This window comes from Haemorhous mexicanus, chromosome 1 (genome assembly GCF_027477595.1).
Source record: "Haemorhous mexicanus isolate bHaeMex1 chromosome 1, bHaeMex1.pri, whole genome shotgun sequence".
NCBI classification, from domain to species: domain Eukaryota; kingdom Metazoa; phylum Chordata; class Aves; order Passeriformes; family Fringillidae; genus Haemorhous; species Haemorhous mexicanus.
This window is the reverse complement of record NC_082341.1, coordinates 67,454,819-67,481,787: the sequence shown is the minus strand read 5'-3', so window position 1 is coordinate 67,481,787 and position 26,969 is coordinate 67,454,819. Positions and strand designations below refer to the sequence as shown.

At 48.2% G+C, this 26,969-nt stretch overlaps 2 protein-coding genes and 1 long non-coding RNA gene across 8 annotated transcripts in view; 2 read left to right on the top strand and 1 right to left on the bottom strand.

Annotated features, from left to right (window-relative positions):
* Positions 1 to 21,429, top strand: part of LOC132330303 (uncharacterized) — a 65,681-nt gene extending 44,252 nt beyond the window's left edge. For 3 of the 4 annotated variants that reach the window (XR_009487280.1, XR_009487282.1, XR_009487279.1), the window contains 2 exons: positions 11,335 to 18,962; positions 19,759 to 21,429. This is a non-coding gene — a long non-coding RNA (uncharacterized LOC132330303). The remainder of the gene's footprint in view (positions 1 to 11,334; positions 18,963 to 19,758) is intronic. The other variant, XR_009487281.1, reaches the window with a different exon arrangement.
* A 108-nt stretch (positions 21,430 to 21,537) lies between these two features.
* Positions 21,538 to 24,638, bottom strand: LOC132330301 (uncharacterized). Its single transcript, XM_059852383.1, has 2 exons — positions 24,010 to 24,638; positions 21,538 to 22,700 (listed from the first exon to the last, which is right to left on the bottom strand). Exons 1-2 carry the CDS (start codon positions 24,282 to 24,284, stop codon positions 22,217 to 22,219), a joined length of 759 nt encoding a protein of 252 aa, XP_059708366.1. The 5' UTR covers positions 24,285 to 24,638; the 3' UTR covers positions 21,538 to 22,216.
* Positions 21,728 to 26,969, top strand: part of HIVEP1 (HIVEP zinc finger 1) — a 121,068-nt gene continuing 115,826 nt past the window's right edge. Inside the window, exons 1-2 of one of the 3 annotated variants that reach the window (XM_059852357.1) lie at positions 21,728 to 22,109; positions 26,374 to 26,520. In XM_059852357.1, the coding sequence (XP_059708340.1) occupies positions 26,481 to 26,520 (40 nt within the window). In that variant the 5' untranslated portion in view covers positions 21,728 to 22,109; positions 26,374 to 26,480. Of the gene's footprint in view, positions 22,110 to 22,588; positions 22,723 to 23,187; positions 23,408 to 26,373; positions 26,521 to 26,969 lie in introns of those variants that run through there. The other 2 variants (XM_059852368.1, XM_059852365.1) reach the window with 2 other exon arrangements.

The following is a 26,969-nucleotide window of genomic DNA, read 5'->3' as shown; positions in this document are numbered from 1 at the left end:
AGGGGGGAAAAACCATAAAATGATAAAACAAAAACAATGCAGTACACTAAAATGACAGAGTCAGAACTCAACCTGACACCCTGTTGGTCAGGGTGCTGGCAGCAGTCCAGTTGGAAAAGTGGCTGCAGTCCTCCTGAGGTGTCAGGTGTGGTTCTGTTGGAGCAGGGGGTCCTGTAGAAAAAGGGTGATTCTTCCTCCGCAGATCCGTGGAAGAAGAAGCAGCTGCTGTTCCTCTGGTGAATCCAGTGGAGAAGCTGTGCTGGTGTGTCAGAATCTCCTGATTATATCTGGATAGCAATGCTCGGCTCCTCCCTCTGGGCGGAGCATCTCACAATGGGATGTTACAGTTCTTATCAGCCATGCAGTGACATTCAATAGCCTCTTATCACGGGATGCCCCCTGCTGAGGGAGGAGTGATTGTGATCTCGCAGGGAGAGAGATAAGGGGAAATTGCCCACTTAACACCTAGACAACTGCCATACAGATGGTAATAGAATACATCCTGCCTTGCAATCCAGAACATAATCCACCCCTTATTCTATTTCCATCTGCATCACAATGAATCCTTACACACAGTTCTCACTTAAGACTAGGTTTCCCTGTGGTACACAACGGCTTTCTCCATCTTTCTGCATTACCCACCAAGTGTAACCAGGTCCTTGAGCAAAAACAATTCCACGGATGGGTTTGTCTTTGCCTGAGGTGGGAGTAATCCAAACAGTCTTTCCTAAAATACCTTTCATGTGTACAACAGGGACTTTATCTCCATCTACAGTGTGCAGGGGTTCAGACTGGGCAGGACCAGCTCGATTGATAGACCCTCTGGTGTTGACCATCCAGGTGGCCTTTGCTAAGTTCATCTCCCAATTTCTAAAAGTCCCCCCACCAAGTGCCTTCAGGGTAGTCTTGAGTAGTCCATTGCACCGTTCAACTTTCCCGGCAGCTGGTGCATGGTAGGGGATATGGTATATCCATTCAATACCATGTTCCCTGGCCCAGGTGTTGATAAGGCCGTTCTTGAAATGGGTCCCATTGTCCGACTCAATTCTCTCAGGGGTTCCATGTCTCCACAGCACTTGCTTTTCCAGGCCCAGGATGGTGTTCCGGGCAGTGGCGTGAGGCACAGGGTGGGTCTCCAACCATCCCGTGGTGGCTTCCACCATGGTCAGCACGTAGCGCTTGCCTTGGCGTGTCTGGGGCAGTGTGATGTAGTCGATCTGCCAGGCCTCCCCATACTTGTACTTGGACCACCGCCCACCATACCACAGGGGCTTCACTCTCTTGGCGTGCTTGATGGCAGCACACGTTTCACAGTCATGGATAACCTGAGAAATACTGTCTTTGGTTAAATCTACTCCTCGGTCTCGTGCCCACCTATAGGTGGCATCTCTACCTTGATGACCTGAGGCATCGTGGGCCCATCGAGCTAGGAACAACTCCCCCTTATGTTGCCAATCTAAGTCTATCTTCGACACCTCTATTTTTGCTGCCTGATCTACCTGTTCGTTGTTTCGATGTTCCTCATTAGCCCGGCTCTTGGGGATGTGGGCATCTACGTGGCGGACTTTCACAGGTAGGTTCTCCAACCGAGCGGCAATTTCTTTCCATTCCTCAGCAGCCCAGATTGGTTTTCCCTTACGCTGCCAGTTGGCCTTTTTCCACCTTTCCAGCCAGCCCCACAGAGCATTGGCTACCATCCACGAATCAGTATAAAGATAGAGCCTTGGCCATTTCTCTCTCTCAGCAATGTCCAGGGCTAGCTGAACAGCTTTGAGTTCAGCAAGTTGACTTGATCCACCTTCTCCTTCGATAGCCTGAGCAACCTGTCGTGTGGGACTCCATACGGCTGCTTTCCACTTCCGGTTCAACCCTACGATGCGACAGGAACCGTCAGTGAAAAGAGCGTAGCGTGTTTCCTCTGCTGGGAGTTGGTTGTATGGTGGAGCTTCTTCGGCACGTGTTACTTGCTCTTGTTCCTCTTCATCAGAAAGACCAAAATCTTCACCTTCCGGCCAGTTTGTAATTATCTCTAAAATCCCAGGGCGATTCAGGTTTCCAATACGGGTGCGCTGTGTGATGAGGGCAATCCATTTACTCCATGTAGCATCAGTGGCATGGTGGGTGGTGGGAGCCTTTCCTTTGAACATCCACCCCAGCACCGGTAGTCGGGGTGCCAGGAGGAGTTGTGCTTCCGTGCCAATCACCTCTGAGGCAGCTTGAACTCCTTCGTAGGCAGCCAAGATTTCCTTTTCTGTGGGAGTGTAATTGGCTTCGGACCCTCTGAAGCTTCGACTCCAGAATCCCAGTGGTCGGCCTCGAGTCTCCCCAGGCACCTTCTGCCAAAGGCTCCAGGACAAACCATGGTTCCCGGCTGCAGAGTAGAGTACGTTCTTTACCTCTGGTCCCATCCTGACTGGGCCAAGGGCAACAGCATGAGCAATTTCTTGCTTAATCTGGGCAAAAGCTTGTTGCTGCTCAGGGCCCCAGTGGAACTCGTTCTTCTTGCGGGTGACCAGGTAAAGAGGGCTCACGATCTGACTGTACTCGGGAATGTGCATCCTCCAAAAGCCTATGGCACCCAGGAAAGCTTGTGTTTCCTTCTTGCTAGTTGGTGGAGACATTGCTGTGATCTTGTTGATGACCTCAATGGGAATCTGACGCCGTCCATCTTGCCACTTTACTCCCAGGAACTGGATCTCTCGAGCAGGTCCCTTGACTTTTTTCTTCTTGATGGCGCAACCGGCTTCTAGCAGAATCTGGATGATTTTCTTTCCTTTCTCAAATACTTCCACTGCCGTGTTCCCCCACACAATGATGTCATCGATGTATTGCAGATGTTCTGGGGCCTCACCCTTTTCCAGTGCAGTCTGGATCAGTCCATGGCAGATGGTGGGGCTGTGCTTCCACCCCTGGGGCAGTCGGTTCCAGGTGTACTGCACGCCCCTCCAGGTGAAAGCAAACTGAGGCCTGCACTCTGCTGCCAGAGGAATGGAGAAAAACGCGTTAGCAATGTCAATGGTGGCATACCACTTTGCTGCCTTGGACTCCAGCTCGTACTGGAGTTCCAGCATGTCTGGCACAGCAGCGCTCAGTGGTGGAGTCACTTCATTCAAGCCACGATAGTCCACAGTCAATCTCCATTCTTTGTCAGACTTGCGCACAGGCCAGATGGGACTGTTAAAGGGTGAGTGAGTCTTGCTGACCACCCCTTGGCTCTCCAGCTCACGGATCATTTTGTGGATGGGGATCACGGCGTCTCGATTCGTCCGATACTGCCGGCGGTGCACCGTCGAGGTGGCGATTGGCACTCGTTGCTCTTCCACATTCAAGAGTCCTACTGCGGATGGGTTTTCTGACAGTCCAGGCAAGGTGTTCAACTGCTTAATGTTCTCTGCCTCTACAGCAGCTATGCCAAAAGCCCATCTGAGTCCTTTTGGGTCTTTGTAATAGCCATTCCGGAGGAAGTCTATGCCTAGAATACATGGGGCCTCTGGGCCAGTCACAATAGGATGTTTCTTCCAGTCTTTCCCAGTCAGGCTCATCTCAGCTTCCAAAAGGGTCAATTGCTGTGATCCCCCCGTCACCCCGGCAATGGAAACAGGTTCGGCCCCCACATGTCCCGATGGTATCAGGGTACACTGTGCACCAGTATCCACTAAAGCATCGTACCTTTGTGGTTCTGATGTGCCAGGCCATCGGATCCACACCGTCCAGAAAATCCGATTTTCCCGTGCCTCTCCCTGGCTAGAGGCAGGGCCCCCCTAACCCTGGTTATTATTTCTTCCCTGGGCATACATGGTAGAGGTACCCTCAAGGGGATCTGACGGATCATACTCAGCAGCTCGGTCATGGGAGGTTGAGGCTACCTTCACTTTACTGGAGTTCTCTCGGTTAGTGTTTCCCTCCTTGAGTTGACGCACCCTTGCTGCCAGGACTGAAGTGGGTTTTCCATCCCACTTTCCCATGTCTTCCCCATGGTCCCTCAGAAAGAACCACAAGTCAGCCCGTGGGGTGTACCCTCTCTCTCTAGGTGGAAAATGTTGGGCTCTAACTCTGGGGCCTGTGACTCGCACTGGTGCAATATGGGAATTGTTCCTTCTCACCGCCTCCCTCATCTCCCTCATCTCCTCTCTGAGTTCTTGGACCACGGCAGAGACATGAGCTTGCATGGGGCCATTGATCATACTTTCATAATTTCTAAGTTTGTTTGCCACAGAACCCACTGTCTCTCGGTTGGTATCAGCATTGATCGTTGCAATGAAAGTGGTGTATTGAGATGGCCCCAGATTTGCCAGACTCCACAGCATCTGCCCTGTGCACCTGACCTGGTCGGGGTCATTATCATGCTGTCCATCTCTCCCAAAGAGTACCTCCAATACTGCCACTTCCCTCAGCTGTTGGATCCCTTCCTCAAGAGTCTTCCAGCGCATTCTGTGGTGCTGCTCCTGCATTCTTTCCCTGTGGACAAATCTCTCTCTGACACTTGTTAAAAGCCGCTCCCAGAGGGAAAGGGACCCTGGCTCCCTTACAAAAATCTGATTGATACCGGAGTCCTGAGTTAAGGGTCCCAGATTCCTTGCCTCACCACCATCCAGTTGCACACCTGTACCCATAAGGTCCCAGACCCGAAGTAGCCAGGTTGTATAAGCCTCACGTCCCCGTCGTACAATGTCTTTGTGTAGATTACGGAGACTTTCGTAAGTCAGGGACTCGGTGATGATTGCAACCTCTGGCTCCCCTGTGGGTTGTGAGGGCCCTCCCCTATCTGGGTGCTCTGCTTTTGTTTTAGATCTCCTTGTTTCTACAGGGGCAACTGCTGCTGGCTGTGACTGCCTCTGCAGTTCAGCTGGAACCTGGACAGTTGTAACATCTGTGGGTTCTGCTGCTGCACTATTAGATTCTCTCTCTTCAAAGCAGGGGGAGGGCTCTGCACCAGCTGGGGAAGTGTACTCCTTCAGGATCTGGCCTATCTCACGCATCTCCTTCACCAGACCCCCCACCCAATCTGGGTAGTTCACATCTGGCACGGGCTGTGGGGTAGGAGTAGGCTCTGGGGCAACAGCATCCCTGGACTCTGGTGGCGTGTTAGGTTCTGATGCAGGTGTCAGGGTAGTTATCCAGGTTAGTCTCTCTCTCTCTCTAAATGCTAAATAGAACAGGCCTATCAGCAACACCAGCCACTGTATGATATCATTAATGTTTAGATTGGATCTGAACCCTTCAAAAACTGGTGGGGTGGACCCAAAGAGGTGATTAAAGGGTTGGGAGAAAATTTCCCCTGGTGTAATTTCCTTACAGCAGGTGCCATTATTAAAGTAACCCCAAAAACACATAGTTAAGGTGTGATAGCTGTGAATCCATGTGCCTGCCTTCCAGAGGAAGTTAAAAATCCATGAATTCCTCACCTTATTCACCCATAAAACAAACCGGATAATAGCCACAGTAGCCTTGGTTATAGGACCCATGTTAAGATAAGGGCCTACAAATGGGAGAAATACAGCCATGATCACGTGCCACCCAAACCAGGGTAAACTGGACCACATGGTGTCACTTGATGAGGTTTGTATAGCCACACAAAAATTAGATTACTCAAGAACTGTTATTCCCTTTTTGTTTATTTGCCCTCGAGCCCCACGTTGGGCGCCAAAAATCTGTCTTGGTTTGGATAAGACAGGTGCCTGCTAAAGAAGGCAGGAGCTTCCCCTGAAATGGAGAATGCAAACCCTCCCCACCCCTCCAAATTGCTATGAATTTTAAATTAAGGGGCTCTCAGGCAAAAAAAAAAAAAAATACGGGAGCAGGAAATAACAGTTCTTTAATAGGGAAGGGGGGAAAAACCATAAAATGATAAAACAAAAACAATGCAGTACACTAAAATGACAGAGTCAGAACTCAACCTGACACCCTGTTGGTCAGGGTGCTGGCAGCAGTCCAGTTGGAAAAGTGGCTGCAGTCCTCCTGAGGTGTCAGGTGTGGTTCTGTTGGAGCAGGGGGTCCTGTAGAAAAAGGGTGATTCTTCCTCCGCAGATCCGTGGAAGAAGAAGCAGCTGCTGTTCCTCTGGTGAATCCAGTGGAGAAGCTGTGCTGGTGTGTCAGAATCTCCTGATTATATCTGGATAGCAATGCTCGGCTCCTCCCTCTGGGCGGAGCATCTCACAATGGGATGTTACAGTTCTTATCAGCCATGCAGTGACATTCAATAGCCTCTTATCACGGGATGCCCCCTGCTGAGGGAGGAGTGATTGTGATCTCGCAGGGAGAGAGATAAGGGGAAATTGCCCACTTAACACCTAGACAACTGCCATACAGATGGTAATAGAATACATCCTGCCTTGCAATCCAGAACATCAGGCCTTGGGTTGAAGGGACTAGACTGAGTTCCCTTCTTTCCATCTTTGATAATCCATCCACATGCTACCAGCCAAGCAGTTGGTTGCTCCAAGAGAGAGAAGTTGTGGAAGAGGAATCTGGGAACCAGGTTTTAAAGGATAATGAGACAGGGGAAGCTAAAAGGAAGATGACAAGCTTGATAAGGAAATGGAAAAGAAGGATGAGCATGGGAGCTGGGAGAGTAGACTCAGAACTGGTTCAACTCTGTGAGACTGTTTGGAAAATCAGAATGACCGTGGGACAGGGGAAAGTAGTCAGGATAAGAAAAGGCAGAAGACTGGAGCTGGATAAAGGGTCTACGGAGGCACCCTGGTGGGCTGAGAAACTTTTTAGGAGGAAGCTTCGAGGTAGAGCTGGGGCTGTTTTGGGCAAGGCAGCAAAGGCAGAGTATTCTTCAGGGACAGGAAGACTGTAGAGCAAGGGGATGCTTGTGAAGCAAAAGGACTGAGGGAAGGAAGAGACTCAGGTAGGGCAAAGTGCAGTTTGGCAAAAAGCCTCAGATAGGGATTCACAGCTCAGAGGAGGAAGGAAGGAAGGGAGGAAGGAAGGAAGGGATTCAGCTGACAGGGAGAAATGGATAGGGATGAGGAGTTCCAAAGGAAAATAATCAAAGCAGAAACATCATAGTGGGGTGTGACAGAGTCAGTCAAGCTCGGGAAGGAAAAGCAGAAGAACATACAAGAAAGATGGAGAGGGACTTTTTACAAGGCATATAGTGACAGGACAAGGGAGAATGTATTCAGATTGAAAGATCTGATATTAGGGAAAAATTCTTGACTATAAGGGTGGTGGGGCACTGGAACAGGTTGCCCAGAGAAGTAGTGGCTGCCCCATTCCTGCAAATGTTCAAGGCCAGCCTGGTTGGGGCTCTGATCAACCTGGTCCAGTGAAAGGTGTCCCTGCTCTTAGCAATGACTCCGTGTGCCTCTTGCAGCATATATTTCTTTGGTTTATACAGTGTCAGCAAACAGCACTGAAACCTACTGGCAAAGTGTGTGTGTGTTTCTGGTGCACACACTCACACACACAAACGTGCATGCCAGGTGAGAGCCTGTCAGATACACCAGGTCAAACACTAATGAAAAATGTTCTTTAGTTAAAGTAGGTGATGCCTTCAAGAACAGTATGAAGGCTCCTGTGTGCTGGGGAACTGCAAGAAAACAGAAGCACATTTCTGTGCTTTCAGTGTGTTTTTAAAAACTTAGGAAATAATGGCCATTTTTTTTTTCCTTGTTAATGTTTAAAAATATCAGGTCCTTTTTGGGCAATGCTAGAATTAAGGCTGCAAAATGCTGTCAGCCCTGAGACCTATAATTTTAACTGCATCATCATACATACTTTTCCCCTCAGGACACTTCTTTGCTGGAGACACAGGATGGATCTGCTCTGGGACATACCCAGGGTCCCCTTCCTTACTTTACATAGAAATTGGCAAATGGATATTGCATGAGACAAAGAACTGAGGATAGAGACTAGAGATTGTCAGAGCTCTATCTTGGTTCTGCTCTAATTCCTGTAAGATGTTAATCAAGCTTTGACAGTTTGACAGCTTATTTAAGCAAGTGTGTTTCTTATGTACTGTATTCCAGATTTCAGGTGCTGATGCTTATGTTTGCAGCAAAAGTCGACGTAAGTTGTTCCCTTGTCAAGTAAAGTGCTGTATAATGCTAAAGCTTCTGAAAGCAAAAAAAATCAGACTGGGCATTTAAAATTAATGAACAAATGGGTATTTGTGATATTAGAGTGGCGGGTGTTATGGATATTAGTAATTCTGTCTCCACCACAGGGTTTGAGTGGCACCATTACTAAGGTTTGGTACCATGCCTTGAGCAAGATGGTAAAAAGGAATATTGAACAGGAGCTCATTAATGGTGCAATCACACACAATTTTCTGGCTGCAGCAGATCCTGTCTCACGGGTTGCTGACCTCTCAGGTCTGCTGATAGAAGAGCACATCTCACTGTTCCTCGGCTTTGCAAAAATGATCTGCCTCAGCGTGGGCACTGCTTTGACTGCCATTTAAAAGCACACACACCCCCGTGCTGCCTCCCCAAAAAACTGGATCATTTGACAGAATTTGAGTTAGGAAATGACTACAGATGGAGCTGTGCTGGCAGATCAGAAAGTGTGATTATGTCCCTGGTAGAGAAGGGGTGATGAGCAGCTGGTGGTAGCGCCAGGGCAGTGACTCTTTCTTGGGACGAGCTGTGATCAAAACACATCTGATCCTGTGTCTCTGGGGTCCCACTCTCAGCAACACACAGAGCATGGGTTGGCCTTCACACACAGCAATGGGCTCCAGTACTCACTGCACAGGACTAAACTATGCTGCACAGGTGACATTTCTTATGGTGTTTCCCAACTGCTAAGTGGTGAACTTTACAGTGTGAAATGTATTCTGAGCACATTTTTATATGTCAGCACACATGGAAATACATGTTACATAAGGTATATGTGTGCCATGCATATGTAAGGAAATGCATTTTTGCTACCTTTTCTTTGCTATGCACTAGGAAATACTCAAGGGGCAAATGAATCAGTCCTATGGCCCAGTCAAAATTACAATGAGTCTATCAAGTAGACCTCACAGAGAACATTTAAATCCCATAGGTATTTCAGAGACACTTACTAACTTCTGGTGCTCCTTAAATATTAACAGCTGCTCTGGACTGTTGGACGAAAGACCATTTGGAAAGTGTTTTGTGCAGATCCATGCCATAACAGTGTCTCAGTTGAAAAGGAATGATTCCTTTAATCAAATCATTGTGTAACATGTTTGATTCACCAGGGATTTGCTAAGTAGTGTGTCCCAAGTCTCTGCATTAGATACATGGCATAACTGGGCTGGGGGGTGGTGGTGGGGGGAGTTGAAAAGGGAGATGTTTTTTAAACCATACCCTAAATCTTAGGCCAGAAGTGTACAAAACAAGTTTCCTAACTGAAGGTAGAGTCTGAAAGCTTCTTTGATTTGAGCCAACTGGTGGTCCCAAGAGCAGTTTGAAAAGAGAAGCAAATAGGCTGAGGGCAGCAACCAAGCATCGACAAGTGGTGAGGATGCCCAAGTTTAAATCCTCGTGTCATCCTCTGAGAAGTTAAAAGGATATATGAGGTGCTCTGCTAACTTCATATTAGCAAGTTAGGCAACTCCCCCAGAGTGAAACCAGATGGTTTTCAGGACATTTTGGTTTGTCTCTGCTATTCCAAAAGACTGTAGTGAAGATACGTGGGCTGAGCTGGGAAACCTGCCCCTCTGCTCTGGTGTACCTGGAGTGATATTCATGTATGAAATGCATCTGTTTTGATTGAGAAGGATTTACCAATGGCAAGGAGGCTTGGCATTGGCAGAACTAACATTCCCACCACCTGGTACAGTTTTCTGCACTGAAAGAAGGATTGAAACGTAGTTAGAGCTCAAGACCATTTTATAGAAATTTAAAAGACAAGAGGTGCACCACTACAGTGACATCAATGTTGTGCACAAGCCTTGAAATGTCTTAAAAGACACTTTACCACTTTTCCACACAAACCTTTCCTGAGGGAACTAATTTTGCCTATTGGGAGAAAAAGAATCTATTCTTCTTTGAATGAGAAAAACTGAGTTTAAAAATGGAAATCATCTTCTGACAAACTGTACCACAAAGGTGGAGAAAGCTTCCTGTGGCACTCTTGATGTGATAACCTAGAATAAATGCCAGTTGGTTGAAGAGGCTGTCCACATGGTAACCATTCATGCTATGTACGAGTGATGCAATTGATTTTTGTAATCCAGACAAAAGTAGACACTTCTGAAGCATTGTCAGCCTGTGAAAAGCTTCCAAAGACCAAAGCTGCTGCTGAAAAGCCAATGGTGTGGCCAGCTTCCAGCTTGGCATCTGCTGCTAATGTTCCATCTACCTAAAATTGCCATTATAACATAGTTAGAAAAGGCGTTTTTCATTTCCTGCTCTGCACTGATGTGTAGAGTTACTGTGTTCTGTTAGCAGCTAAGTGCTGGTTTTCACTTCAGGAACAGATGCCTTTTATTGAAGGCTGAATCCTGGCAGCCCCTCCATAATTACAGAGATGGAAAAGGGTGCAAGAAGCTGCCTGGACTCAAATGTGCATGTGCAGTGCTCTTTCTATCAAGTTTGGTTTTCTCTTTTCACTCTCCTCATCTTTGCTTTCTCAAATGTGAGGCTTCTCTTCTGATAAGAAGATGCTCATTAGGTGAGAAGAGGAGCCCTCACTGCATCTCCAGCACGTGAGAGTGTTCCTGGATGCAGGTAGCTGCAGTCCCTGCCCAAATCCTCCTTGTGTGAAATTGTTGGTTCGAGCCTTATGGGCTGCTCTGTAGTTTCTAAAATATTTCAGACCTCCTCCATTAGGACGTGCTAAGCAGCTGCCAGTCTCTAAAGATCAGGGCATGATGGGCACTCGTGGTAGCCAGAGTTTAGTGTGAATCAGATGCATTTTCTCTGAAGCAATTTGAGAAGCTGAAACTGTCCCTGTCCTCTCCCTGGATAATCTCCTCCTGACGGTGGTCATGAATCATCCTTGAATAACTCTTCCATGGAGATGGTTTTGACATTCTGTTGAGTCATCTGTGCAATCTGGGAGGGTTTGCTGTATGCTGGCTCCACACCTGCATTTTCCAGAACAACCCAGTGGGAAATGGCCCGTGCAGTCGCTCACGGTGTCCTGCACTGCACTGCACTGCAGCACCATGCACTGTTCTTGGTCATCCCCCACCTCTTTGCAAAGGTAGTGCCGCTTCTGCAGCATTCTTGCTTTCCAGGTTTTAGCTCAGCCAGGTCATAAGCACATGTTTACTGTGAGGCTGTCTCTGCTGGTGGAAGATAGTGTCTCTGAGAGGTACTGGTGACTGTTCAAGCACAGAGGTCTCCATTCCCACTGATCAGCCAGCAGGTGGAAATGTGTTTACATACACCATTTGTTTCTTTACAGAATGAACTCAGTTATCTCAAACCACTGAAGAAGGCAGTCTGAACTAGCCCATGTGCAGTGGAGCAGCTCAAGGAGTGTCCACACAACCCCTTCTGCTGGCAGAGAAGGAGCTGTGAACTTCAGGTGGGACTCGGACACACACAGTCACTGCTGAAAAAGTATGTAAGAAGAAGACATCTATCCACAGCCTGGAAATCCATCTGACTTCAACATGGTCCATTTGAGGTAATGGTAGCACATGGACCAGATTTTAAATATTAAAAGATTCCAACACAAACTAAATTAAAACCTAATTACACAACCTTGCAATGAAGAGGGAAGAATAAACATAATAACTGAACTCTATTAAGGGATTTGCATTTGTACGGGAACATTTGCAAAACTAAGTGTTTTAAAAATTGTTTCAGATAATTTGGCCAGGAATAATTATCACATAAAATCAGACTGTAAACACAGAGAAAACCAAATTAAGCTAAGACATGAGGTAAAGTAAGATATTAATGAGAATCATTGTTTCATATTTTGTACACTTTTTTTCAACAGCCCTGAAATGTCTTACTGCAGGATAATTAGAATATAATCTTGTTCCAGGAAATCCAGCACTTGCAAGCCCAGCCCTGTGTGTGTTTGCATTTAAGTCTGTCTGTACACTGCTTGGAATAACCTGACTGATGTGCCAGATACTCACTAGTATCTACTAGAGAGCAGGGAGAAGGCAAGCAGCACTAATTTTTCAGTTGATTTTTAACTTAGGAAAGAGTACAGGTGCCACTAAAGACCATAAAAAATAGAGAGGATCTTGGAAAAGTTATCCTTGTGGAACAGAAAGATCAAAGGGAGAATCAATTTGGGGAAAACAGTCTAAAAGTGAGCACAACAGGTAGTGGTAGAATTACAAAGCAGTAATGCAAATTAAAAAAAAAAAAAAAAAGAAGGCATGTGGAAGGATGTTGGAAGTGCAGAACAATTCTTTCCAGATTTATAATGATTTGTAGACAAGCAGACTAGGAAGTCCTTGAATATATTTTAAAGTAGCCTGGATGGAAATTGGAATGCAGGCCATATTATCTGGAGCTTGAAACTTTTGCCTAAAAGTACTTGCAATCCCTTTATTGCAGCTGTGTCTTTCTTTAACTTCCTAATCTTTTGCTTGCTTTGTGACATTAGATAGATTTTTAGAGTTAAGGTCTATTCCAAGCCTTAGAGGTTCTAAAATCATAAGCCAGATGTTTGGAAATGGAGAGGGGAACTTAAGAAACAGGGAATTAACATAGTGACATATAGGTTGTGTGTATATATATATATATATATATATATATATATATATATACACATGTGTATGTTTTGCAATTTCTTTTGCTCATTCACTCCATCAGGGTCCTGAGAACACTTAACAGTTCTCAATAAACCTGGCCAGCCCCATCTGGGACCTCCACCCAACCACCTTAAAAGGGAGCAGAGCCCCTTTTTAGTTCAGCTGGGGTCTGTCAGCCTCTGCTTGATCTGTTGGGGGGTATTTTGGTCTCCAGCTCAGCCTGTCTAGGGCTTGCTATGGAGACCTTTTCTCTGGAACTCATTGTCTGGACTGGTTTCCCAGCCCAAACTGGGCACTGTCTCATCATCATGGCCCTACCATCACTGGACCTGACTTATGAACTGGCTTCCTGGTTCTGCCTTCCTGGTTTGATCTTGGATCTGCCCTGTCAGCATGCTTTTCCCTTGTGGTCTGGACTCTCGGTTGCTATCTCTGAGCTCATCCTGCTTGGCTCACTTGAGGCTGAGGGGCAGGCTCTGGAGTCAGCTCAGTTCCTGGCTTCCATCCCTTGGAGAAAAGACCTGGATTTGCTGCTCTCTCTTCTGCTTCCGTCAAGTGTGTGTGTGTGAGTGCACAGAGGTGAGGTACTGTGCTGTCACGGTGACAGAAGGTGGTGGCTCCTACCCACTCTACAGAAATGCTGTAACTGAAGCCATCTTTTTGCCTAAGGAGGCAGGAGATGTTGTTAACTGTCTACTCTTCCCCTGGAAGCAGGAAAGCAGCAGACTATACAGCAGAAGGCAGAGATACGGAATAGAAGTCTCTGGCAGCATTGCTATATTATCTGCACCACAGGAGGAAAATCTAGATAATGGTTTTATTTTCAGATGTGAAGATCTGTGGTTCAGATTTAGCTGGAGGACTTTGCCCACAAATACAGATAATCCTCTATTCAGTGTTTCACTTCACTGCAAAGCCTTGCTTGTCTAGGTAAAAAATGTGCACTGGCATGCCTCTTGTGTTTCCGGAGCTCAGTGTTCAGGTCAGACTCGGTAATTCTTATCTCTCAGACTGATCCACTTGTGTTTTACAGGGCAAGGGGACTGGGATTCTGCAGTAAGCTTCCAGAATCACCTTTTGATCACTTTTTGCCACTGCATCCAACCAACTCCACAAAATCAAGGAATGTTTTTGGCCTCAGTAGTAACAGAGCTGGGCAGCAGGTCCCAAACTTGAAAACAAGAAGCCACTATTTGTATTTCCATGTCTTCTCTGTGCTTCCACTGGGAGATGCTTAACAGGTATCCACCAAATGGTCAGCCCAGAGGATGATAGAGAAATGAGTGAAGGAAGTGTCAATCCTTCCTTTCCTAACCTGTAGCTTCTCAAGATACATCCAGATTGGAAAAAAAAAGATGGGAAACAGTGTCTTCTCACACAGTCTGGGTAGGAAAAAGGGGCTTTGAAACTGGGAGAGAAGTAATGTGGAGAGCAACTGGATACAGAGACAAAACACAGTGGGAAGACAGGCCCTGGGAATGGGAGCAGGCAATGAAGAAGTAGTTAAAAAGAGTGTGTAAGTGGAAAAGGTATATTAAAAATAAAGTTTATATGCAGCCTGTGAGGCAAAAGGGGGAGATACAAAGGTAGGTACCATGACTTTGGCCTCCATAAACCAGACTGAATTATCCTGTTTACTTTATCCTGCAGTCCATAGCAGTGAAGTGTTTCTGCATCTCTTGGTTTGTGTGAATAATATGTTCTTGGCATCAGCTTTGGTTTTAATGTGATTGGTTTTTAAACATAATTAGAAGTGTTTTTACAGCTTTGTGTACTTCTGTTTAAGAGACAACAAAAAGAAATGCACAGATATGTTTTTTTACCAGAGAAAGAGCTCTAAAACATTACACCAGAATGGCACTACTGTCTTGATAATAAGAACATGCATGGTGGACCATTGCAGAATTGGCTTTGAACGTTTGCCAGCAAAGCCTCTGACTCAACAGAAAGCACAGCCTGTGGTTTGTTAGCCCATTGACCTTGGTGCCTTGTTGTGCAAGCTGTTTACAGGATCAGATACCCCAAAGTGGAGCCTTAGATGGGGGAGGAGGTGTTCAGTAATGTTTCAATGATGAACTTTCTTGATATAGTAAAATTCACTTTCCTTTTTCATTTGAGTTCACTGTGGAGGCTACAGTAAGATCATCAGGGACTCCAGGAATGCATGGTCCCACTAAGCCAAGGGGATAATACACATGCTCAAATGATGCCTGTAAAACTTGATACAAGAACCCCTTAAGCACATGCTCTGGTTTTCTGAGAGTGCATTAGGGGGACTTAACAGACACACAAATTCTTTCCTGAAGATAGGCACAGGAAAAATTACTCCACAAAGGAAATGCCTCTCCATAGAGGGACTCACAGCTGTGCTATGTACTCTTGCCCCTCACTGCACTCTGGTGCCTGAAGCCTTTGGGGAGCTGAGCTGCTCTTCACAGGCTTGTCTCCTATCTGCATCCAGCATCTGCCTCATGTGGCTTGGTATTCTTTATCTCAACTGGCCTGGCCTCCATGCTGGATTTCTTCTGGACAAGCAGACAAACCCAGTATTTTTAAGAAGTGAGTGCACACCGTTTTTGGGGTTTATGGGTTGACTGGCTGCTCCTCCTGTAGCATTTCTATGGCAATAATATAATCTAAGTATTTTGAAGGAACTTTGACAATTTAAGCCAGTGGAGGATTCAGTGTCTTAACATCTGCTTTTTCTTGTGTTTCCATGAGCTTATCTGCAAGCTTAACAGTGCATCAGTGTCAGATTCTACTTTCCACAAATGTGCACACATTTAATTCACCAGAATATTTGTTCCACCGTTTGGTCAAAATAATATATAAACCACTTTTTTGTGACTTAAAAAGGGCCTTAACACTTGCTGTAAAGATAGGGCCTGGGAATGATTCACCTCTGAAGGAAATAGTGGGCTGTTTCGTTGCACCACTTCTTAAGCCAACAGACAAACAGCTTTGAGACCTGCTGCTGCATCCTAGAACATGTTTTGATGTTGCCTTTCAAGTGCTTAAACAGAAGATAGAGTCAGTTGTGAAATGTTTTACTCCTTTTTGATGAAAAGGAGCTTCAATTGGAACGTGGTGAAGCCATGGCACAACTTTCTAGAAGGGGTGCAATATGCAGCTGGAGCTGAAGAAGCCGGTGTGGAGGCTGCCAAGCCAGACTGGAGCAATATCTTGGGTCAGAGGCAAACAGAACTGGATGTTGCAGCCATCAGCTGCCATCAGCTAATCCATGAAAAACCAAACCTCAATTATTTCTCTCCTTGCTGCAGTGAGAAGCCAGCCTTGACCATGTTTCTTATTCATATCACTGAAGTTCTCCTTCATCTGTCTTTCCTCTGTCTTGTACGCTACGTGGGCAATTGTTTATCCGTGTGTGAAAATGGGTAAAGGATGCAGTCATACTGCTGTGATAGGATTTTTGGAAAATGAGATCCATGGCTTTTACAGTGTTGGCCTTGTGAAATTTTGGACAGCTGCAAGACTGCAAGTGCTGTGTTTTCAACTTGCATTTGTTTCCTGCAGTGTGTTTTTAAAATTTTCTACACTCCCTTAGCATTGGAGCTTGACCTTCTTAGCCTTAGACTAAAAAGATTTATAAAATCACTGGCCACAACTAGAGAAAATTATTTTTCAGGAGACCCCTATAAACAGGGAAATTACACAGAACCACAATAATTCAAAGCAAAACCATATGTTTAATTATTGTTATAGCCATTTGAATTTAAGGATGACTGAACATCTTTAAATGATAGAGCATGGCTTACAAAAGGTGAGCTGCATGGTTTGTAATGCACCTCTGCAAATATTCTGTGTACTATTTGAATGCCACTTCACAGTTCTGAGGAATAAAGGCTAAAGAAACTTGAAGCTTTGTTGTTGATCTGTACCTAGTGATCTGCAATATGCTTACAAAGTAAACATTCCAGTCATCAAATAAATTTTAATATATTTGAGAATTTTCAATAGAATGGGAATTATTTTCTCCTTTGTGGATTTCTTCTATTCATATCTGTACTGGGAAGGAAGCAAGGGAAAACATTTCCACAGAAAACAACTTTGTTTTGCTTATTTCCTTTTAACCCTGCAACCTTTGAGCTGCTAAGCTAACTTAACATGCTCAAAAAGTGATATTTAAAAGAACTGTCCCACACATGTCTGTGGCAAACAATAGTAGAGGGCCACCGAATGGCAAAAATACTTCAGGAAGAAAGCATGGGTTGGAATGCTTTTTAATAATTTAGATATGTTAAAATGTTTGTGGTCAACCCTAAAGAAAAAGCATACCACTGAAGGCATCTTGGCAAGGTGCACTTGTGTTAAGTGCCTCATGTGTCTTCTGTTTCTTTAACTGATAAAATAAAAGGCTTAGGAAAAAATGCTGGCAAGCAACACCATATTTAAATGAACAGTTCAGAACCTAGAGCTACTGAGAAAGAAAGATCAGAGTGAACTGGTGGGGTGAGGTAAAAAGGAGATGCAGTGGAAAATATGAGCAACTTCATGAAAAAGTTCAGAAACCTGTCTAACTCAGAAGTAAAAATACCAGAGTGGAAGGGAGTAAAACGGCTGTGAAAGTGCAGATCCCGCTGACCTATAGAGAAGCAGCTCTTTGTGAAAAGACAGAAGCAATTTTCAGTGGAAAGCCAAAAGCTGTGGGACTTGCTTTTCATGGGTACATCTACACTAACTTCAGAGCACCGGCCCAAGCTCAAACTTGCCTCGTGTTTGGACACAAGACTCTGCTCAGGGCCTTGGGTGAGCTCCATCTCTGGGAGGAGGTGGGGAGTCTGTGCTGGCTCAGCCCTTTAATATAACCCAAATGGTATCATAACCATGCACTTCAGATGAGCCTTTGCCTTCTCCCAGATCCTCCATTCCAGATCTCATAATTCTGTGTGGCTATTATCTCCCTCCTAGAAATGTTTAATGTCACATCCCACAAAACCCTGCTGGATGTGTGGTGTGCTGAGTACAGGGCATTCACAGCATGCCAGTGGTCCAGCCTGCTCCTTATCCTGCTAAGGGCAGGTCAGCAGCAGGGCCACACCATCTGCCCACCACTGGGGCTTCCTCTTGGACAAAAAGCCAATAGCAGTTCAACCAGTACGATTTTAATTTTTTGTTTTCCTCCTTAGACTTTGGCATGCTGTCATAAATGGTTTGGCCAGACATGGAGTGGGGCCAGCCTGGGAAGTGCTGAGGGTGACTCCCTGTCTCTTGGCCTCACCAGGTGTCTCTGCAGGGAGGATGCTGCACGAGGTGTGGGCTTGGCGCTGGTCTCACCAGGGCTTGCAGTACCGAAGGACACCTCACAGGCACTCTATCGGAAGGCATTCTTCTCATTGGCTGCTCTGCTCTGTGCCTGGTCTCTTGTCTGATCTCTGTCCTGTGACCAGCCACATGAGGCCTCATGTGCTGGGAGGAAAGAAGGCTGATGTCAGGCTGTGGTGGTGGTGGTGGTAAAAATAGGGTTAAAGTAGGATTTCTTCCCCTACCTCCATGAGCTGTCCTGTGATTACCCTTGGGGAAGCACCCCAGCAGCTGCGACTCTTCCAAAGAGGGAGAAGGACAAAAAATCACCAAAAGAGATTTTAGCATGGCCTCTTAAACACAGGTATTCTTGTCTGAGATGCTCTGATATCATTAAGATGAACATGATATAAATAAGTAGATATGGTATCGGTGATGTTGAAGTTCATTGAAATGTTTGGTTAGTAATACCTGGAAAAAAGGTGAAGCTCTGTCAGCGAACTGTGCCCTATATCACGTGATTAACCTGAAGCTGGACAGATTTGTACCTTTTCCTGGCCACAGGACTACCAGGTACCAGGTACCAGAACACAGAGATGCAGTGTATACGCATAAATAAAAAGGAAGGTTTTGCCAAAATTCTTCGATGGAACAGTTTACATTATTTAATGCCAGTTTCTCCAAATCAGAAAGAACTGAGCCCACTTATGGGACAATGAAAAGCAACGCAGCTTCAGGACATCCTGAGAAGGGTGGAGATGAAGGATATTGCCATGCAAAATGTCCCAATGAAGACCAGCTTCTTGTTTGGAGCTGCAGGCTGTGAGGAGTGGTGCATGACCAGGTCCCTGTGCTGTTGCCTTTGCCTACCTCCAGGAAAGCGTCTGGCTGCTGCTGACAAGGGAGAGCTGTGAGTATCTGGGGTGACAGCTACTGCTACAGAAAAGGGGAAAATGACCTCCCCTCACATCAGCGGTTGCTGCCCTATCTCTCCAGCCCCGCTGCAGGAGTGGCAAGCCCTAGAAAAGCTCTAAGCACACGCTGGTACCAGGTAAGCCAAGCTCCTTTGACTTTTATATGTAGTGCTCAATGAGAAGCCTCAGAGCATAAGCTAATAGACAGCAGTTCTTTTAGTGAAACCTTTATGTTAATTCAATACAGACTACTTATGGAATTTCCCTTCTCTGAGAAAATCTCAACTTCTATAGAGAACAGCACTCAGTCTTGTTCTTTTTCTTTTCAGAACTTCAGAAGTTCCCTTGAAAATTCCCCGAAGCCTTAATAATAATGATTCTCAGTTGCATGTCAGGATGTAATGTACAATGTAAAGTTTTCACATTTGACGCTCAGCATAGTTAAATTTACCACAGTGCTTCACATTCAATTTATCCCAAGAATTCTATCAAAATCACATACTGTTCAACTAGAGATTTATCATGGGGTGCTTAACAATGAATTATTCAAGACTACCTAAAGTATCGTGATTTCTTGAGAGCCTAATGTGTGTATGTGTATATATTTATACATAAAATACCTGTGAGCCATTACAGAAAACCAGTTTCTGAACAAGGTTTCAAGAGTAAAACTAGAGGATGTTTAAAAATAGGTGTCCTCCTGAAAATACAGCAGAGTTTTAGAGAGAAGAAAACCTCTATAATCTTCCCTGCTCAGCTATACACATAGTCATTTAAATAGGATCTATATCCTGCAGGACTCCTTTTGGGTGAAATTTTAAAAGTATCTAAATTCTGCAATGAAGGTGGTACATCTTTTTTTTTCCTACGTGCATATTGATGCGGTGTTTTAAATCTCACTGAAAAGTTTTAAAGAATTTCCCTCATTTGCAGGTTTGAGAAGATTACTCTGTGCCTCCTACTAGCAATCATCCACAGTATTTTTCCCAAAGTACTTTACTGAGTGGGTAAGCACTTCCTTTTTACTGATGGAAAAACAGACAGAAAAAGATGAAGTGGTCTGCCCGGGATAAACAGCTTGGTATGCTGCCTTTTCAAAGCCCTCAGGATTGCAATTTTACCTGGCCAGGGGGCAGCCTGCTGGAATGACATTGAACTGGGCTCACGGCAGCCCTTTGGCCCTCAGCTGTGCTCACTGGAGGGGAACGGGCTGAGGAGAGTCCCCTGCTCACAGCTGCCTCTTTGGTCACTTTTCAGATGGCTGTGGAAATAACCCCAAGGGACCAGACTTATGCATCTTGGTTTTGTCCTCTGACCCAAACTGACTTTGGGATGACTGGTTTTATGTTCAAGGGTGGATCAGCTGCCGCTATAGGATACACATCCCTGAGGACCTCTCTCCTCTTTGACACCTCATTGAGTCTTTCTTGTTAAGACAGTTGAGCTTGTCTGCAGAGGAAGAGCACTTATTATATTCCTGTGCACATAGGTGTGGTGAGAGGGCTGGATTTTTACTGATGGCCGGCAGGCAGTTTGACTGCTACTAGCAGAAGAAACTTTTCCTGCTGGCTGCAGGGTGTTTGCTATGGTCTCATTTCAACTTGCAGGCTGGAGCATCTTTTTTGAACTTACTTGGGTCCTTGTGAAAAGATGAGTGACCTAGAACCGCCTTTGGCACCAGCAGCAGCTGTGATGGCTCCTTCTTCCTAAGGCATCTCATTGTGAGGAAGGGCCAGTATCTGACACTTCCTCCCTGATGACTCCGGTGATCACGATCTGAGGCTTTCAAAGAAGGATCTAGGTGCTATGTGTCCCAGAGGCCTGTAGGACAGACTTTAAGGGACAGCTGAGCAGCACAAGTTCAGACCTAGCTTCAGAAGTCACATGGTCCTGGGTTGGGGATTGGTCAGACTTGGTACACTAATTTAAGCTTATGGCACCTGTAGGATGGTATTCATGCTGATGTGTTTCGGATAACAGCAACTCATGTTCTTTAGCAAGTCAGAGTCACAAGCCTAAAAGCCAGACAAAGGAAGAACAAGGCGGGGGGGGGGGGGGGACAGACAAGGGAGAAGACAAGCACTGTCTCTAACAATAAAGAATCATCACTTGCTTGTCCAATAGGAGCAGCAGAACACATTTCTCCTGAAGATACTCTTTGAGGGTCTGATTTTTCATGAATCTCCAGTTCAGGAGTGAATACTATCTCTTGCCTTAACCACCAGTTGCAAACTAGCCAGGGATTTCACTTACATTTGCCTCCCGTGTTGCCTCTGGGCAGGACATAGGACAGGTTACCCACAGCAGAGAACCTGCCACCACTGTAAGCTGGAAGTGTTCTCAAGGTATAATTTAAGTGAACTCAAGAGGAAAAATAGCCCAGAGACAGCGCCTGTGGCCAAAAGCTCAGGCAGAAGTGGTGTCATGTCAGTCCAGAGCTATGCAGCGAGCTACTCTGCATCTTCCTGCCTTCCCCTGTGAAATGGGGATTAAAATACTCATCTGTTTTACAAACATGATTAAATGTGGGTTGAAAGAACTTCCTGTAAAAAACTTGAAAACTCTTGAGAATGGTGGTCCTGTTTGCTTAAGGCAGGATCTGGTCTGGACACTGAACTCCAAAGGGGAGGTGGTAGCAGGGCCAAGGTGCTCACAGCTGAGCACACAGACTGCCAGGGGAGTGCAGGCACGGGAGGAGGGAGAACACAGGGGTGATGCAAGAAATATTTATTTGGGTTTGTTTGCTAAAGACATCACGTACTTGCTTCAAAAGCAAAACCCGATCGAAAACCTGAGTGGCAATGAAAAGCTGCCAACACTCCTTTGTCGGGGAGTTTGGGTGACAAAAAAAAAAAAAAAAAAAGAAAAAAGAAATAAAAGAAATGCCAAATTCCCCTCCTCAGTACCCAAAGCCCAGCCCGGGCCCCCTCGCCTTTTGGAGGGTGGCCCAGTGCTCGCTTGCCAGGGGTGTGGGAGAAGGGAGGGCAGCCCTGGGCCGGGCAGGGTGACCCAGCACGGAGAGCGCACACACACACACAGACACACGTGTGTGCTGAGCACACACACCCCCGCAGCTGATGCAGGAAACCAACCGCGGCAGCACAGCCCCCACCGGCAAAACCCGCGTCCCGGGCCAAAAAAGGGGCGCCGCGGCGGAGAGCACGACGCGCCTCCTCCTCGTATTTCCTCCCCCGCCCACTTCCAGCGGCGGAGGGGCTCGCTGCCGCCGCCGGCTGCCGCCCGGGATGGAAAGTTGTAGCCGCGACGGGATGCGCGGCGCGGCGGTGAGTTTACCCGGCGGCGCCGGGGCGCGGCGGGCCGGGCGGGCGGGCGGGGGCGCGGGGAAGCCCGTCCGGGCGGGCGGCAGGGAGGAACCTCCGGGATCTTCGCGTCAGCCCCGTCTCTCTGCGTGTCCGTCCGTGTGTGTGTGTGTGCGCGCCCGGCCGTGCCGGTGCCCCGGGGGCCGGGCCCTGCCAGGGGGGAGCGCGACACGCACCGCGCAGCGCCCCGAGCGGCGGCGGCGGCTTCGGCCGTCGGGGGGAGGCGCTTCCTCGTTTCCTCGTGCCGTGCCGAGCGGGGACCCCCCCCTTGAGGAGACCCCCGGGAGCCGCGGCGGCGAGGTGCCCCCCCTGCCTCGGGGCAGGAGCAGGGGCCGGGGCGGTGGCGCCCGGGCAGTTCCACCGGTGAGAAGGAAGAAGAGGAGGAGAAAGAAGAGGGGGAGGAGGCGGCGGGGTAGCAGCAGCGGCGGCCCCCCGGCGCGCCGGCCGTGCCTCCCCCACCGGGCCGCGAGGAAACCCCCTCGGTGACCCCTCCCCCGACCCGGGGAGGGGGCGGGACCGGGAGACCCGGTGACGTCACTGCTCCGGCCGCGCTTCCTGCAATAGAAAGTGAGAGAAGGTAAAACACCCCCCGCCCCCCCGCGCTCCCCCCGACGGTGACCGGGGCGCCGGGGGGAGGGGCGGGGCGGGGCGGGCCCGGCGGGGAACGCGGCTCTCCCCGAGGGGACCCCGGCGGATGCGCCGAGCCCGCCCGTCCTCCCTCCCTCCCTCCCTCCCATGCCGGGCCCGCCCCGCCTCTCCTGCCTGCCAGGGGAGGTTCCCACTCCCCCGCCCCCCGTTCCCCCGCATTGTGTCCCCCCCCGTCCAGCGCCCCACGGCCGAGGGGCAGGGCCGCGATGGGGGCTCCCGAGTGGGACGTGGGGGATGGGGCTCCCGGAGGAGGGGTCTGCTGCCGCGGGGGGCGGGCGCGGCCGGGGGCCGGGGGGCTGCGGAGCGGGGCCGTGCCGGGGGGCGGCGCCTTGGCCGGCCCGGGGGGACGGTGCATGGAGGAGGGGTGGGTGCCGCTGCCGGGCTCTGTGTGTGCGTGTGTGTGCGGGCGCGGTGGCGGCTGTGGCGGCGGCGCTGGGTCATGTTTGTGTTTGAGGTTGTCAAGTGAAGGAGGCTCCCGGCCCCCCCGCTCCCCCCGCTCTTTCTCCCTCCCTCCCTCTCTCTCCCTCCCGCCGCCGCCGCCGCCGCCGCGCAGGGGTCGCCGCGCTCCCCGCCGCTGCCGCCGCCATCAGCCGCCGCGCCGGCCCCTCCGCCAGGTTTGCAGCGGGCCCCGCGGGGGGCGGGAGGGGGCTCGGGAGGCGCTGCGGGGACGAGGGTGCGGGGCGGGACGGCCGCCCCCCGCCGCCCCCCTCGGCGTGGAGCTGCGGCAGCCACAACACAATGTGTCCTCCGCCGGCGGCGGGGGGGGGAGGGAACGGGCGGGCGGGGACGGGGAGGACCGCAGGCCCCGATCCCCCCCCTCAACCCACCGCGCTCCGCTGCGGCCCCTCTGGGACGCGCGGGGACTCCGCGCTCCGGCTGCGCCCGCGCTGCCCCCGGGGGTGCCGGTGCTCTCCGGGTCCCGGTGGGTTTGTCCGGGCGTCCCCCCCCTCCGCGCCGGGTCTGCAGCCGGGGTTTCGGGGGCACTGGGAGGCGCGGAGCCCCGGCCCGGCTCCTCTCGGCCCCGCCGCCGTCCCCGCTGGGTGCCGGGCCGCGGCCGCCCCCCGTCCCTCTCTCCCCCTTCCCCCCCACCCCCCGCGGCATGTGTGCAGCGCTTTGTTCGGTGCGGCGTTGCAGAGGGGTTTTCCCAGGCTCCTCCCTCTTTATTCATTCATGGATTTTTTGCCTCCCTTCCCCTCGCAGTCCCGCTCGCACATACCCGCGGCTCCCCGGGCCCCGCCGTGGGCTGCCTCCCGCCCCGCTCCCCCATTTTTGGGTGGATACGGGGGATGTGACCGCTGCGATCGCAAAGGCCCGTTTCTCCCTCTCCCCGGTTTTGTTTTTTGGTTTTTTTTTTTTTTTTCCCTTGTTTAAGCGAGAGAGGGAATGACTTTTGGCGTGGGTCCTGCCCGGTGTTTCCGCCGTGGCTCTCACACGGCCATCTCTTCCCCGAAGGAGAGGGTCCTGCTGGCGAGCGGGGAAGCTTGGTGGCATTAAAGCGTCAGTAGGATGTCATTTGTGCTGCAGGGAAGCGTCGGAAAGGGGCTCCCGATTTACGGAGACACCGGGGGATTTCAAACTCTCGCTCCAAATAACTTGTGTAAAGAAGTGACGGTGTTTATTAGCGTCTTTAAAAACGTCAGCCCACCCCCAGGGACTTTCCTAGTCGAGCCAGAGGAAAGCGCGGTGGGGGGGGGAACGGACGGGGGGGACTGGGGCTCAGGGAGTGCTGGTCGCTTCAAGCCATCCAGCCACTTTTCTCCATTTCCAGTTCGTGCTTAAGACCTGGAAAATGGACCTGTTAGCATAAGGTTTTATTTAATTTCTAAATATTTCTGTTACGCTTGCAGATAAACTGGTATGAGTTAACAGCTTGACAGGCACTGTGCTCTGTTTTGGATTTTTTCTGTCTTTTTCCTTCAACGTGTGGTAATACCCTAGTGAAGAATCATTTAGTCAGAATAACATTTTCCAGCTTTCCTTTGTGTCAGTTGCAGTATTTTTTTTCTCCTGTTTGGATCTTTTTATGCAGCAACAGACAAAAGAAACATTAAAAATTAATGATTATATTCCTCAACAGTATGTAGACTGAAGGGGTGGTTGCAAGTAGTCTATTTTAATTTGGTTTGAATTAAATTTTCTCAAAAACATGGTTGTCTTGAAAAACAATGCAAGTGCCCCTAAATTAATACTTACTACAAATGCTAAAAACTCTACATCTTTCCTCCTTCAAACAGCTGTCCTTAATCAATTTGCCTATATTAGGGGCCATTCCAAAGTTCATACAGTTTTAAAAATTATTGTTTACTAAATGTTTACTAAAAAGAAAAATCAGTTCACATTAAGTAGAATTACTTTAAAAAGAAGCAGAAACTTGTTATTTTAAAATTTTGTTTAGATGAAAGAGTGTAATTACACCAGTCATTTTCTTCTTTAGGTTCTCGTGTATAAGTAGTTTTTCATAGGTCTTTGAGAGATTTCACATTCTGTATCAGAAACTGAACAAAATGCTCATTGAACTGTTAGCAATTCCTAAGAGTGTTTGAAAAGTAAGAAAGTGCAGGTAGGTCAAGAGCTGGCGTGTTCCTTGGCTCTACACTGATATTTCAGCAGAACTATCCCATGGGGAATTCTTCCAAACTGACATGCTGCATGTAAGGATTCTGTAGGTAATGTTACAAATAGGATGATGCTTTGTGTGTTTGCCCTTCCCTCTGTACTTCCCCCACCCGAAGATGAAGATGCGTATCTGAAAGCCAGATGCCAAATTTTGTTTAATTTTTTGGATTTATTTGCATGAGACAAGGGTTGTTGGAAGATGTTTTCTGGCTAGAAAACAGCTGACAAATGTGGAAAAGTGTTTTCGTTTTCTCATGCTTCCTGAGTAATCCTAAAAGGAGTTTCAGCCTCACGTGGTTCTCTTAAGATACTGGAACGCCTGACTCCATAAACCCTGTTGAGGAATCCGTTCAGTGCAGGTTGTGCAGCCGCTCTGGGAGCTGCAGGTTGAGCTCTGGGTGGCGGGAGCCCGGGGCGAGAGGCCGGGAAGTGGTGCCGACGCTTTGCACAATAAAGGCACGAGGATCTGTGGCCCTGCCGGGGGACAGGGACACAGCGGGAACCCGGGACTCAGCTGGAAGACCCCCGACTCTGGCAGTCATAAGACTGGGAGGGTGTAACAGCCCGGGGCATCCTTGAGGATCCCTCCTCTGAGGCACCAGCTTTACTGGCTGTTACTCTGTTGTTGCATCGTGAGAAAATTACTTAAAGGGACCAGGGGTCTGTGACTCTGCTGTGGGAAACGTGGGTTGAGCCGGCAAGGAAATCTTGTCTGTGTGAGAGTGGAGGGAGTCAAGCCTGCTTGGAAGAGAATTCAGTCCCAGCAGTGTAACTCTGGTGGTCGGAGTGTGACTGCCAGGGTGGCTCCTGGGCTGTCAGACAGGAAAGTTTTCTTAGCAAATCATAGGTGCAGAAATATTTCTTGCTAATTTCCATAGTCATTTGAGGATGAAAGGGATCAGATAGGTATCTTTGTTTTTCTTATTGATGCCTACATCTCATAACTTTCTCTCTGTTTTTTTAGCATACGGATTAACTGAGCCCTTTGACAAGTTTATGGAGCTGCCATCTCTCTGCTTGCTGTACTTTCCGTTTCTGAGAGGAGAAAGTGGTGCATGAGATTAGAGGAAAATGCCTCGGACAAAGCAGATACATCCCAGAAATCTGAGAGGTATGTAGCTCTCAGTTGAGAAGGAAAAGCTCTTGGGAAACTCGGTTGCAGTTTCAATTATGAGGTTAAAGGAATATGTATCTAAGAAGTTGGTTTTGTTCCAAAAGTAATTTGTAAACAAGTTTTAGGAGTTGTCTGTGAGACCACTCTGATTTTCACAGAGAAATAACTGGAACTTGTCCTTATTCCTGCAGTCTGTGTGCTTGACAGCATTCTTGATATACTCCAGCTTACAGCAATAGCCAGCATGAACTTTGAAAATGCAAAGGAAGAAGCAGTTTCCTTATCAGAGAATTTACAGTTGAAATACAGGGGGAGGTGGGAAATGGGTGTGACATGGCAGAACTTGACGTCCTGCAGCCGCTAGTTGTTTTTCTTTAATAGTTGTCAGTTCAGCTTGCTTTTGAGGGGATCAAAACCTCCTCCCATGCATGGCTTCTCACTGCTTA

What these genes read in the sequence shown, in the direction of transcription:
- LOC132330301 (XM_059852383.1), bottom strand. Translation starts at nt 24,284, where the DNA reads ATGCCACCAAGCTTCCCCGCTCGCCAGCAGGACCCTCTCCTTCGGGGA. An exon ending in CGGGGCCCGGGGAGCCGCGG is followed by an intron (nt 22,701 to 24,009) that starts GTATGTGCGAGC and finishes TTTCTATTGCAG; the next exon opens with GAAGCGCGGCCGGAGCAGTG.